Source organism: Carcharhinus amblyrhynchos, chromosome 6 (assembly GCF_965287045.1).
Source record: "Carcharhinus amblyrhynchos chromosome 6, sCarAmb.v2.hapA, whole genome shotgun sequence".
Classification (NCBI taxonomy): Eukaryota; Metazoa; Chordata; class Chondrichthyes; order Carcharhiniformes; family Carcharhinidae; genus Carcharhinus; species Carcharhinus amblyrhynchos.
The window spans coordinates 77,400,334-77,414,193 of NC_137329.1; the positions used below are offsets into that span (position 1 = coordinate 77,400,334).

General features: G+C 41.4%; 1 protein-coding gene across 2 annotated transcripts in view; it reads right to left on the reverse strand.

The window, feature by feature from the left end:
- Nucleotides 1-13,860, reverse strand: part of LOC145344021 (glucoside xylosyltransferase 1-like) — a 62,851-nt gene that overhangs the window by 12,446 nt on the left and 36,545 nt on the right. For both annotated transcript variants that reach the window (XM_080190730.1, XM_080190729.1), the window contains 2 exons: nucleotides 2,664-2,787; nucleotides 1,142-1,314 (listed from right to left, as the gene is read on the reverse strand). In XM_080190730.1, the coding sequence (XP_080046856.1) occupies nucleotides 1,142-1,314; nucleotides 2,664-2,787 (297 nt within the window). The remainder of the gene's footprint in view (nucleotides 1-1,141; nucleotides 1,315-2,663; nucleotides 2,788-13,860) is intronic.

Here is a 13,860-nt window from a genome sequence, read left to right on the forward strand (position 1 = left end):
TTGGTAGCAAAATCCACTAAATTTCGGAGCGCTGTCCCTTTGTCAGGTGAGTGGGAGTTCTATTCACAAACAGGGCATATAAAGATACAACTCAATTTACAAAATAATGATTGGAATGCAAGATTTTACAGGTAATCAAGTCTTAAAAGGTGCAGATAGTGTGAGTGGAGAGAGCGTTAAACACTGGTTAAAGAGATGTGTATTGTCTCCGGACAGGATAGTAAGTGAGATTTTGCAAGTCCAGGCAAGTCGTTATGGGGGTTACAGATAGCGTGACATGAACCCAAGATCCCGGTTGACGACAAATCTAAAGACAGATTCCATGACCATATGGCAAAAAATGCAGACACTTCTCTGCATGCTTCCCCCACTCAAGATACGACGCTGAACAATACAGGCACAAATTGGATAGATTTCACAACATGGCATCACTAAGCTCAACTCTGGATTGATGCAGAAACTGCTTGAAAATCGGAGATAATCATGCTCTCCAAAGAGATACTCATACTTTCAAAAAAAATTCTTCGTGAAACCAAGGAAAGAAATGCTCAGTATGAAAAAAGACAAAATAGCCAACTTCATTTCAAATGAAATATGTTAATATGCATTCTATTAAAAAAAGCACTGATGACATTTTATAACTTGTGACAGAAACAACCTTATGATACGTTAACTTACAAGAATTGAGGTTAAAAGAAGCTTACAACTTTAGCACACATGAATTGGGAGGAGGCTCATTACATACCAGAATTCTATTTTTAATTGATGCAACCTTACTGCAGAATGAAAAAGAAAAACCACCCTTTGTGCACTGGACTAATTACAAGGGTCATTACTATTGATTTGTAGTGAAAAATAACTACTACAACATCATATTTCAACACAGGAAACCATTGCTTGAGATTCCCAATCTTAAAAATCATGTAACAGGAACCAAGTAAATAACCTCTTAGAAGAGAAAAATGAATATGCAGAGCAGTATCAGACCTAGAGGCAGCCTTGTTGCATAGATTCAGGAAAATACTTCTTCACAATGGTACTAGAATGTTCCACTTACTGTGCATCAATTGATCATTTCAAACGAGGGAATAAAAGACCTTTAATTATTTTCGGCCCATATTTCCTGGGCTGCAGTACTTACATTTTTTATTGCTTCATACACAGCCCTGAAAGCTGGCTGCTTTTCATCATGGTAGACGCCTCGGTTTCCATGAAGAACAAAGATTCCTTCATCCTCTGCTGCTTTGCAGTTGCTGCCATACATACAATGGTCAGGACGATAATTCCATTGACATGGAAAAATAAACAGGCTTTCTGTAATAGGAAAAACAGCAAAGCATGAGATAGTGCAATGTAAATGTAGTGTAAATTATAAAAGTAAAGACCTGTCTAGAAAATTGAGTTAAAAATAATTAGATCTTTAAAAATCAATGAAAAGATTTGCAAATTTTTTTTGTCAATCTTGCTGGTACCTGCCTTTGTTCTGGATATTATCAAGCTCCTTGAATATTTTCGTAACTGCACATGCAGGTAACTAAATCCATTCCATTAGACTCTGCCTTGTAGATGACGGGAAGGCTTTTCAGAGTATGAAGAGCAGTCACTCACCAAAGAATATCCAGCTTCTGACTACTCTTGTAGCCACAGTATTCATGTGGCTTATTATGTTAAAGTCAATGATAACCACCATCCACATAGCTCCCCCCATATCATGGGGAAATGATTAGATTTTGTGTTGGAGATGGAGATGGTCATTGATTGTCACCGATGGCATGAATACGCAGTCATGATGTGGATGTGCCGGCGTTGGACTGGGGTAAACACAGTAAAAAGTCTGACAAAAGTGTACTATCAAATAAATCGGTTGGACTTTAACCTGGTGTTGTCAGACTTTTTAATGAATACGCAGAGCAGTTCCAAAAGCAGGGTCAGCTGTTGTCTCTATTCAAGACAGAAACATTCTTGCAACATATCTGCAGGATTTTTTGACATCAAACAAATCTTTTTTTAAAAAGCCTAAGCAGCTCTTAAAGCAATGTAGAGAAAGGAAGGAGGAAGAGAGGGTGCGAAAAGGGGGAAAGAGTGGGAGACTGAGAGCAAGTGAAAGCTGAAAAGAAAACAAAAGCATGAGCAAGGGGAATAGAGTGAGCAAGCAAAAGAGAAAAAAGCTGCAAAGAATATGAGAAAGGAAAAAGAGTGCGAGCAAGGAGAACGAGTGTGAGTGCGAGCAAGCTAAAAAGAGAACAACAGAGAGCGAGAAAGGGAAAAGCATGAGTGAGAAAGGGGAAAACAGGGGGAGAGAAAAAAGGGAAAAATGGGAGGGGGAGAGGGAGAGGAAAAAGAGAAAAAAGAGTGCAGAAGAGAAAGAAGAAAAAAGAGAAAGGGAAAGTAGCAGGGGCAAAAGGGAGAAATAGAGAGGGGGGGAGAGAGAGAGACAGAGAGAGAGACAGAGGGAGGGAGGGAGGGAGGGAAGGAAGGAGGGACAGAGAGAGAGAAAGGGTAGATTGAAAGGGGATAAAGGGAGAAAGAGTGTGAGGGAGAGAAAGAAAAAAAGAGGAAGATAGCCCAAGCAAGAGCAAGAGAGCAAAGAGGAAAAGTGAGCAAGAGAGAGAAAAGGGGAGGATGAGAGAGTGCAAGAAAAGAAACAAAAAAAAAGAACAAACCTGGGTTGTGGTGGAAGACAATATTGAGTAAATCTTGGTCTCCCCAAGTAATATTGAGCTTATACTTCTTGAAGAGCGGTAAAAGTAAATCTTCCCATTTCAGCCTTGCAGTTGTCATATCATTCTGTGATAGAAAAAATTGAACATAAAAGTAATTTTAATGCTGCAATTTGCTGCATCAGTAGTTGAGAAAGTGGCCGAGTAATATTTTTAATCAGAGTTTCTAACAGTAACTGATCATTTCAAAAGAAAAATATCCAGGTTCTTTACAAAATATTTGATTAAATTCCTTAAAAATCCAGATCCAGGCACCACTTAACAAGTTATCATCTGCCTGCCAAACAAAGATATCACAAGTGGAGGCTTCTTCACAACGTCAACTATTAATTTTTTTTGGACAGAAGGAGAATAAGTGCATCCTTTAGTTATCAGATGTCATTACATTCTGTTCTTAATGATTTAAATAGATTTCATTCCCAGTTTAAATTGGCACACGGAGGACAGAACAAACCAGAAACAGACAAACATAAAAACGACAATATAAGATGTGTCAAATTCTGTTTGAGAGCTTGGTGTCAAGTAACTTCACCAATCTAATAATGGTTTGGTAACTTGGTATCAAATGGTATTCCACTGATTAATGTTTATGTTCATCCCCAATCTTTACAAAATCGGGACAGATGAGATAAATAATAGTAATTGACACCAAGCTTCACTATACTATGACAACTTGCAATATTCATGAGAAACACCAGAGCTTATTTTACAAAATTTATCTTCCCTGAAAATAGAGCAGTATGCTGAAATGTACAATAAACTACTGTATATAAAGCACAAAAAAGGCAGGGAGCAAAATTAATAGTTGTGGAAATTGGTCACAGGAAGCTTTCAATGTGCATTTTAAAACATTTTAAATACACTAGTGTTTAAGGAGGCACACTACATAAAAACCAGGACAGAAAATTAAACATCAAATGTGTAACGTATTTCCGAAAAGCTAGAGAGGGCAAAGGGGAAATGGAATAGCTACACTTATTAGGGGTAGCATAATGGCAGGAAAAAAAGGACGCAACTATCAGTACGACCAAAACAGTATCCATCTGGATAGAAATAAAAGATAACATATTAATCGGGGTAATCTATAGAACAAAGAACAATTCAGCACAGGAAACAGGCTCTTCGGCCTTCCAAACCTGCGCCGCTCATGTTTCCAACTAGACTATTCGTTTGTATCCCTCCATTCCCAGTCTGTTCATGTGGCTATCCAGACAAGTCTTAAACGATCCCAGCATGTCCGCCTCTACCACCTTGCATTGGCAGTGCATTCCAGGCCCCCACCACCCTCTGTGTAAAATACATCCCTCTGACACCTGTGTTAAACCCTGCCCCCCTCACCTTGAACCTGTGACCCCTCGTGTTCATAAGAACATAAGAAATAGGAGCAGGAGTAGGCCATCTAGCCGTTCGAGCCTGCCCCGCCATTCAATAAGATCATGGCTGATCTGTCGCTGCTCAGTTCCACTTTCCCGCCCTCTCCCCATAACCCTTAATCCCCTCTCCTATCAAAAACCCATCAACCCGCGTCTTAAAAATATTTAGCGAGGCAGCCTCCACCACTTCAACGGGCAGAGAATTCCAGAGATTCACCACCCTTTGAGTGAAGAAGTTCCTCCTCAACTCCGTTCTAAACCGCCCCCCTTTTATCTTGAGGCTGTGCCCCCTAGTCCTACTGTCTTTTTTGAGCGGGAAGAGTCTCTCCACCTCTATCCTATCCATCCCATTCATCATCTTATACGTCTCAATGAGATCTCCCCTCATTCTTCTAAACTCTAATGAGTACAAGCCCAGTTTATTCAGCCTCTCCTCATAGCTCAACCCCCTCAACTCCAGTATCAGCCTAGTAAACCTCCTCTGCACTCCCTCCAAGGCCAAAATATCTTTGCGCAGGTGCGGCGCCCAAAACTGCACACAGTACTCCAGCTGCGGCCTCACCAATGCCCTATACAGCTGCAGCAAGACCTCCCTACTTTTATATTCAATCCCCCTCGCTATGAAGGCCAGCATCCCATTCGCCTTCCTGACCACCTGCTGCACCTGCAAGCTGGGTTTTTGCGACTCATGCACAAGGACCCCGAGGTCCCTCTGCACCGTCGCCTGCTGCAGTTTTTCGCCTCGTCACCTCCGACCTGGGAAAAAGCTTCCCACTGTTCACCCTATCTATGCCCTTCATAATTTTATATACCTCTATTAGGTTACTCCGTCTTTCCAGGGAGAACAACCCCAGTTTACCCAATCTCTCCTCATAGCTAAGACCCTCCATATCAGGCAACATCCTGGTAGACCTTTTCTGTACTCTCTCCAAAGCCTCCACATCCTTCTGGTAGTGTGGCGACCAGAACTGGACGCAATATTCCAAATGTGGCCTAACCAACATTCTATATAGCTGCAACATCATACGCCAACTTTTACACTCCATGCCCCGTCCTATAAAGACAAGCATGCCATATGCCTTCTTCATCACCTTCTCCACCTGTGTTGCCACCTTTAAGGATCTGTGAACCCGCACACCCAGGTCTTTGTGTGTGTCTATACTCCTGATGGTTTTGCCATTTATTGTATAGCTCCCCTCTACATTAGTTCTGCCAAAATGCATCACTTCACATTTACCTGGATTAAATTCCATCTGCCATTTCTCTGCCCAATTTTCCAGTCTATATCCTACTGTATTCTCTGACAATATTCATTGCTATCCACAAGTCCAGCCATCTTCGTGTCGTCTGCAAACTTACCGATCACACCAGTTACACCTTCTTCCAAATCATTTATATATATCACAAACAGCAGAGGTCCCAATACAGAGCTCTGCAGAACACCACTAGTCTTAGACCTCCAGCCGGAAAAAGACCCTCTATCTTCTATGGCCAAGCCAGTTTCCACCCATCTAGCTTGCTCTCCTTTCATCCTGTGAGATTTAACCTTTTGCACCAATCTGCCATGAGGGACTCTGTCAAACGCTTTACTAAAACAAACTACCTTTTAATGGAACTGAGGTGATGGAAGAAATATGCAGACAAATTAAGGAACCGAATTTAAAATAGAAGTGGGAATTTCAACTATCCAGATATTAGCTGGGCAGAAAAGGCAAAAGGGAATAGAGTGCCTCCAAGGTTGTTTTTGATAAGAGAGGGGATTAAGGGTTATGGGGAGAGGGCGGGAATGTGGAGCTGAGCCACAACAGATCAGCCATGATCTTATTGAATGGCGGGGCAGGCTCGAGGGGCCAGATGGCCTACTCCTGCTCCTATTTCTTATGTTCTTAAGTTCTTAAGGTGCACAAGACTCCTTTTTAACACAGTGGGGACGATCTTACCAAAAAACTTCTAAATACAGAAAGGGTGGTTAAATGGAAGACTCTCTTACCTGGTTTTTGGGCAAGTTCAAATCCAGAATTTTATGCACTTAGTGCATGAAAAAAATGGGCTAAACCATTCCCCACCTGCAGGGGAAGGGGACAAGGCCTAAATCACCAGCCAGCCTGCTATAGCAGCAGAGGGTGCTACTGAGTAAATGCAGAACTCTGCAGCTGCACATGTACAATGGCAACCAGACAGAGAGCGAGAGAGAGAGGAGACCTGTCAAGCCTCTGTTGCTGCAGCCTCAACCTATCCCCACCCCAGCAATCGGAGGGACCCATGGCCAATCACAAGCCCCACACCACCCAGGAGTATTACCCCCACCCACCCTCATGATCTCCTGCATAGTGGCAGTGGAGCCCAACCTCCCTACCCGATCGGCCCACGCCTGCACGGTCCAGCCTTTTCAGGCCTCATGCCTCCTCAGGCGAGAGATGGGCGAGAGTGTCAGGCTTATGGGGCATCCCTACCGTTGCGCTTGACTTCCCTAAGAGGCCTCTGGTTCTATCAGCGAGCACAGTAAAAAGTCTGACAACACCAGGTTTTAGTCCAACCGATTTATTTGATAATAGACTCACAAGCTTTCGGGGTTAGCCCCTTCGTCAGGTGAAGGGGCTAACCCCGAAAGCTTGTGAGTCTATTATCAAATAAATCGGTTGGACTAAAACCTGGTGTTGTCAGACTTTTTACTGTGTTTACGCCAGTCCAACGCTGGCATACCCACATCATGTCTATCAGTGAGGCCATCATGACTGGTCCCCATTCATGGGTACCAGACATTATCATCCCAGGAAAGAATCTCTCACGGCAAGGCCAAAAGGCAAGTGAGCCTGGATGATTGCATCCTGGGCTCACCAATTACATTTAAATGAGGTTTAGAATATAGTAAAATAATTTATTCAGTTTCTCGCCGGAAATGGGCAGGAGGCTGAATGCCCGGAATATCTGGCACCAGTTAGATCACAACAGGAGAGAATTATGGCACAAAGCTGATTTCTCAGTTCTCGCACAATTTTATTAGCTCGCTCCACCCTCAAAAGTGCCCCCAATATGTAAAAAAATCACAGTAAGGGAGGCTTGCTATTGGGTTTAGTGATGGGTAATGAACCAGAGCATTTAGGAGAAGTGAAAATAGGAAAACAGCTAGAAATCATATGATCATAACTTTATATTTTAAGATGGTGATAGCGACATATATATGACATAAAGTAAGGTTAACACAGGAAAGTTGGTTTCAAAGTTGTTAAGAATAGAACTTCCGAAAATAAAATGGGCAATAATATTAGTAAATAATAATGTAGAACAATCATGGAAACTTTTAAAAACAGTGATCAGAGCACAGGAACAATATATTCTGCTAAAAGAAGAAAAACACTAATGCCGGCTCTTGCAAACTGGGTCACAACACTCCAATGGGACAGTATTGGGTCGTGAGCTGCCCTCCTCTCCAAAACAGCAATGGTGACTGTGAAGAGCAAACTGCCCAGTCTGGGGTAGCCCTGGTCCCTCTGAATTAATACTGCCGAACAGCAAATAGCAGAAGGTGAGTCCAAAATGCCTTTAATATCAGGCCACTTTTATGACAAGTTTGAGTCTGTGCACTGATCTGACATAGGAACAGGCAGGTAAGTTTAATGCAGTCACTGACTGAGTGCAGGAAAAACTAGATTGTCATGCAGCTGAGCTAGGAAAGAAAGTGGCATCTTCAAACATTGTTGTGTTTCTGCTCATTGGCTTTTTGTTCAAGCCTCTTTCCCCAGGATAGTGACTCTGCTTCACATTCATCAGCAACCAAACCAAGAAAGATTGAGGACAGAGGGGAACAAAGGGATAGAGGAAGTTGGGAAGCAGGACTAGTATGTATTGGGGGGTAGGTGAGAGAATATGGGAAGCAGGGTGTGTGTGCACTGAGAGAGAGGAGCTGATTGCAATGTGTGCAGAGGGCCGGGGGAGAAGGGCTTCATTGAGTCTTCTGTCATAAGGGTATGGGGAAAGCTTGCCTAAAACCTGAGTATATTAAATAATATTTTTATGGAGTATTTTAAAAACTGATTTTCCTATTTATATTATGTATGACATCTGGTATGTTAATCTGTAAGACACAAAATGTTATTATATACAGAATATTACAATGTTGCTTCACTGCTCTTTTGTTTTTGCTGGTATCTGGGATCACGTTAATTTGCAAGTGTTAAAATGGAAAATATCTGGAAAGCACTGCATTTTTAGGTTTGTGCAGTCCTTGGCCAATTGCAATTCTTATGAGCAATCCACCTATGATTTCTCAATGAATCCCTCCAATACAAATACATTAAAGGCATTCTCTCAAAATGGTCCATGAGGATGTGCGCAGTGCCTATTAAATGTGATCGATTCTATTTACAACTAACCTAGCAACAAAGCTATGCCTTAAACCGGAAAAGGTTAGTTTGTTACAAGACTGCTGTAAGTTACTTAAATAAAAGTCACTAACTGATTCATACGAACGTACAAATTAGGGGCCACTCAGCCCCGAGTCTGCTGTAGCATTTAATAAATGATAGCTGAACTAGTTTTAATCTCAACTTCACATTCCTGCCGGCCCTTGTTAACCTTTCATCTCCTCGCTTATCGCAAGCCTATCTACTTCTGCCAAAAAGGTATTTGAAAACTAGACTTCAAACACTTTAGGAAGAGACTTCCAAAGTTTTACACCAGAGAAAATATTTTCCTCAACTCTGCATAAAATGGATGGCACCTTTTTTTTTTAGTAAGAAGTCTTACAACACCAGGTTAAAGTCCAACAGGTGTATTTGGTAGCACGAGCCACTAGCTTTTGGAGTGCTGCTCCTTCATCAGGTAAGTGGGAGTTCTGTTCACAAACAGGGCATATTTGCTCTCAAATTTATAAAATAATGGTTGGAATGCAAGTTTTTACAGGTAATCAAGTCTTAAAGGTAAAGGTACAGATAATGTGATTGCAGAGAGGATTAAGCACAGGTTAAAGAGATGTATATTGTCTGCAGCCAGGCCAGTTAGTAAGATTTTGCAAGCCCAGGCAAGTCATGGGGATAGTGTGACATGAACCTAAGATCCTGGTTGAGGCTGTCCTGATGTGTGCGGAACTTGGCTATCAGTCTCTGCTCAGCAGCTGTGCGTTGTCATGTGTCACGAAGGCCATTTTGGATAACGCTTACCTGAAGATCAGAGGCCAAATGCCCGTGGCCGCTGAAGTGCTCCCCAACAGGAAGAGAACATTCTTGCCTGGTGATTGTCAAGTGGTGTTCATTCATCCGTTGTTATAGCGTCTGCATGGTCACCCCAGTGTACCATGCCTCGGGACATCCTTTCCTGCAGCGTATCCAGGTAGACAATGTTGGCTGAGTTGCAAGTGAATGTACCGTGTACCTGGTGGATGGTGTTCTTACACGAGATGATGGCATCTGTGTCGATAATCTGGCACGTTCGCAGAGGTTGCTGTGGCAGTATTGTCTGATATCATGGTCACTATTCTCCTGAAGGCTAGGTAGTTTGCTGCAGACAATGGTCTGTTTGAGATTGTGCAGTTGTTTGAAGGCAAGAAGTGGGGGTGTGGGGATGTCCTTGGCGAGATGTTCATCTTCATCAATGACATGTTGAAGGCTCCAGAGAAGATGTCATAGCTTCTCCGCTCTGGGGAAGTACTGGATGACGAAGGGTACTCTGTCCACCGTGTCCCATGTTTGTCTCCTAAGGAGGTCGGTGTGGTTTTTTGCTGTGGAGTGTCAGAACTGTCGATCGATGAGTCGAGCGCCATATCCTGTTCTTATGAGGGCATTTTTCAGTGTCTGAAGGTGTCTGTTGCGATCCTCCTCATCTGAGCAGATCCTGTGTATGTGCAGGGCTTGTCTGTAGGGATAGCTTCTTTAACATGTTTGGGTTGGAAGCTGGAGAAGTGGAGCTTCGTGAGATTATCGTGGGCTTGCGGTACAGTGAAGTGCTGAGGGGACCATCCTTGATGGAGATGTGTGCGTCCAAGAATGCAACCAATTCCTGAGAGTAGTCCATGGTGAGTCTGATGATGGGATAGAACTTGTTGATGTCAACATATAGTTGTTTCAGTAAACGTTCACCATGAGTCAAAAGGAAGGAAACGTCATTGATGTTTCTAGTGTATAGCATTGGTTGAAGGTCCTGTGCAGTGAAGAGGTATTGTTTGCACCTGTGCATGAAGATGTTGGCATATTGAAGTGCTAATTTGGTCCCCTTGGCTGTTCCGTGTGTCTGGATGAAGAACTGGTCGTTGAAGGTAAAGACATTGTGGTCCAGGTGAAGCGGATGAGTTGGAAAATTGCATCTGGAGATTGGCAGTTGTCGGTTTTGAGTACTGTAGCAATGCCATCGTTGTGGTGATTGTTAGGAAAGCCTAATTTTGCTATTTCTATAGTTGCAAGAACACATCAGTGCATACAAGTCCACCCAGCTTTTGGTGTCAATGTCCACTTTTTTGACTGGAAGTCACTGAGCTAGCTGTTGGAATTTAAATAGTATCATTTCCTTTTTCCTAGGTGCCTGAACTATTCAGGAAAACAAACTTTAGTATTTTCATCCTCATTGAAAAATGTCCTTTAAACTAAATATTACAATCAGTTCACCATAGTTCAAGTTCATTGGAAGCTGGGAATTTTGTTAACATTTACAGGATAATCAGAAGCATTTACAGAGCTATCACAAATGCGTAGCTTCAATTATAGCAGATTTTGTAAGGAAGCTCATCTTTATTTGAATGGAGCCTTGTAAGTGGCTGGTAAATCGCCTCATCTTTTACAGCTGCAATGTTTGTCATGCTACTAGAAGGCTCCAAGTGGATCACAAGTAAACATATCTTGCCTGGGCTTGCAAAATCTCACTAACTGTCCTGGCTGGAGACAATATACATTTCTTTAACCCGTGCTTAACCCTCACTCCACTCACATTGTCTGAACCTTTAAGACTGGATTACCTGCAAAGACTTGCATTCCAACCACTATTTTGTAAATTGAGTTTGTGTCTTTATATGCCCTGTTATTGAACAGAACTCCCACTTACCTGATGAAGAAGCAGCACTCCAAAAACTACTGGCTTGATGCTACCAAATAAACCTGTTGGATTTTAACCTGGTGTTGTGAGACTTCTTACAGTGTTTACCCCAATGCAACGCCGCATCGCCACATCTTATTTTTAAACAGTGGTTCCTACTTCTAGATTCTCCCACAAGAGGAAACATCCTTCCTACATCTACTCTGTCAAGTTCCCTCAGGCTTGCATACATTTCAATCAAGTTGCCTCTTATTCTTCTAAACACCAGCGAATACTAGCCTAGTCTTTCCTCATAAGACAACTCATTCATTCCTGGAAATGGTATAGTAAACCTTCTCTGAATTGCTTCCAACACAGTTACATCTTTCTTTTAAATGAAGAGACCTATTGTGTACATTGTGTACATAGTCTCACAATAAGACATAGACGCAGAAGTAAGCCATTCAGTCAATTAAGTACTCCAAGATCAATGCCCCGTATAACTGAAGTATAACCTCCTTACTTTTGTATTCTCTATTATATACAAAAAATAAATTCAGATAAAGATGTTTATAAAGATAAGATTCGATTAAGTCCTTTAAGATATCATTGCAGGTTCATAGCTTGAGGTATTGGTTGTCTGGAGTGAAGGGTTGTGTTCAGCAGCTGCAATGACATCTGTAAATCAATTAGATGGTGTTTGCCTTTTCAGCTGGACTCAGCAGGTAGCTTCGGGGAGCAAGTGAAAGTCCCTATTATTCACTGGCTCTGCCGGTATGCCACTGAAGACTATCTGGATTCATTTTTTTTCAAAATGGCTGTACTCAGTCAGACTGCTGAAAGCTATTGACTCATGCTTCTGTCATGATGAGGTATGCACAAAATGATCTGAGGAGACTCGGGTCAGTACAATTATTTAGTCTTCCAACATATGATAGGAGAGAACAATATCGGAGGAACCTCTGAAGCAGAACGCTATAGAATTGCAGTGCCTCTTTACATTGATGGTCACGTACGCAAAACATTGTTTAGATTTCAATGCTGTCTGCATAAAGGTTTATATCTCTGGATCCAGTGGTACATGGTGCACAGAATTTAGGTATTATCAGTCCTCCTCATCTTCCCAGAAGACACACCTAATCTCTGTCTCAGTGCTTGTCCCTTCTGCAATAAACAACCAGCTGTTTCTCCTACAATAGAATGCCATGGCTTTGAGGAGTACAAAGCTTGTCTGGGGAAATTATCCCACTAGTAACAGTAAAGTTGACCGCTTATGTAAACTAATGATAGCTATTGGTATATTTTACTCCCAAGTACATGAATATTGGTTATTTCTTTTAATAATTAGTCTCTTCTAAATAATTCATATCAGTTTAATTTTTTTAAATTAACACTTTCATATATGGTATTGGATTAGCTCCAGTCTGGGCATAGTCCCATCCATTGTCTTTCAGATGAGGTCATTAACGTTTGAAATATTTCAACCACTAATTTAAATGGCTCCCACTCTTTCAGGAACGTTGAGATAGGAAATAGCTATTCACACTGCCAGGGAAGCCAGTGTCAATTAGCTTCTGTTAACACTTATAGAAATGCACATTGAATTTTAAACAATTTAATATATCTAGATATGTTTACTTGTAATCCACTTGGAGCCTTCTAGTAGCATGACAAACATTGAAGCTGTAAAAGGTCAGGCAATTTAACAGCCATATATAAGGCTCCGTTCAAAATAAAGATGAGCTTTCTTACAAAATCTGCTATAATCAAAGCTACACATTTGCGATAACTCTGTAAATCATGCTTCTGATGATCCAGTAAATGATAATAAGATTCCCAGCTTCCAATGAACTTGAACTATGGTGAACTGATTGCAACATTTAGTTTAAGGACACTATTCAATGAGGATGAAAATACTAAAGTTTATTTTCATAAATAGTTTAGGATCCGAGAGAAAAGGAAATGATACCATTTAAATTCCAACAGCTAGCTCAGTGACTTAAATTGAGCTCGACTTCCAGTCAGAAAACTGACATTGACACTAAAAGCTGGGCGGACTTGTATGCATTGGTGTGATCTTGCAACTATAAAAATTGCAAAATCAGGCTTTCCTAACAATCACCATCTTTTCTTATTGGCTGATATAAAAGTGCAATTTTTGGATATATTGTGTATTGCACAAGTTTAAAAGCCCACTTAACAGGATAACATTGAAAGCAGCTATTATTCTGTGCAGTAGTCAAATTTGAATTTGCACATCTGGTTTAATTTAAGCGGTGCAGTCACACAGAAGCAGCATGCTGTGTTTCCCATGTTCTGCACATCCAATTGTGGGACTAGAAATGGACGGCAGGCGAGTGGAAATGAAAACCAAAGGGAACTAAGGGCTGCAGGAGATTGTTGGGGGAACAAGGAAAGCTGAGGGAAGAAGCAAGGTTTGGGGGACACAATGATGGCATTTGGAAAAATGCACATACGCCAGCAGCCAGAATTTCCTGATTTCTTTACCTGTTGGCAGCAGGAATTTCAGTGCATATGGGTACATAGATAACAAATGATGAAAGAGGATATGAAGAGATGAGGAGAGAAACAATTAGGAAGGCAAAGAGGAAGCATGAAGTTAAATTATCAAAGAACATAAAACAAAAGAGTAACATTTTTACAAGCACATTAATAAGAGAGGTTGGCTTTAATTTAAAGAGGACTATTAAGGGTAGACAGGATAATACCATGGATAATGATAGGGAGATAGCAGAAATATTAATTAT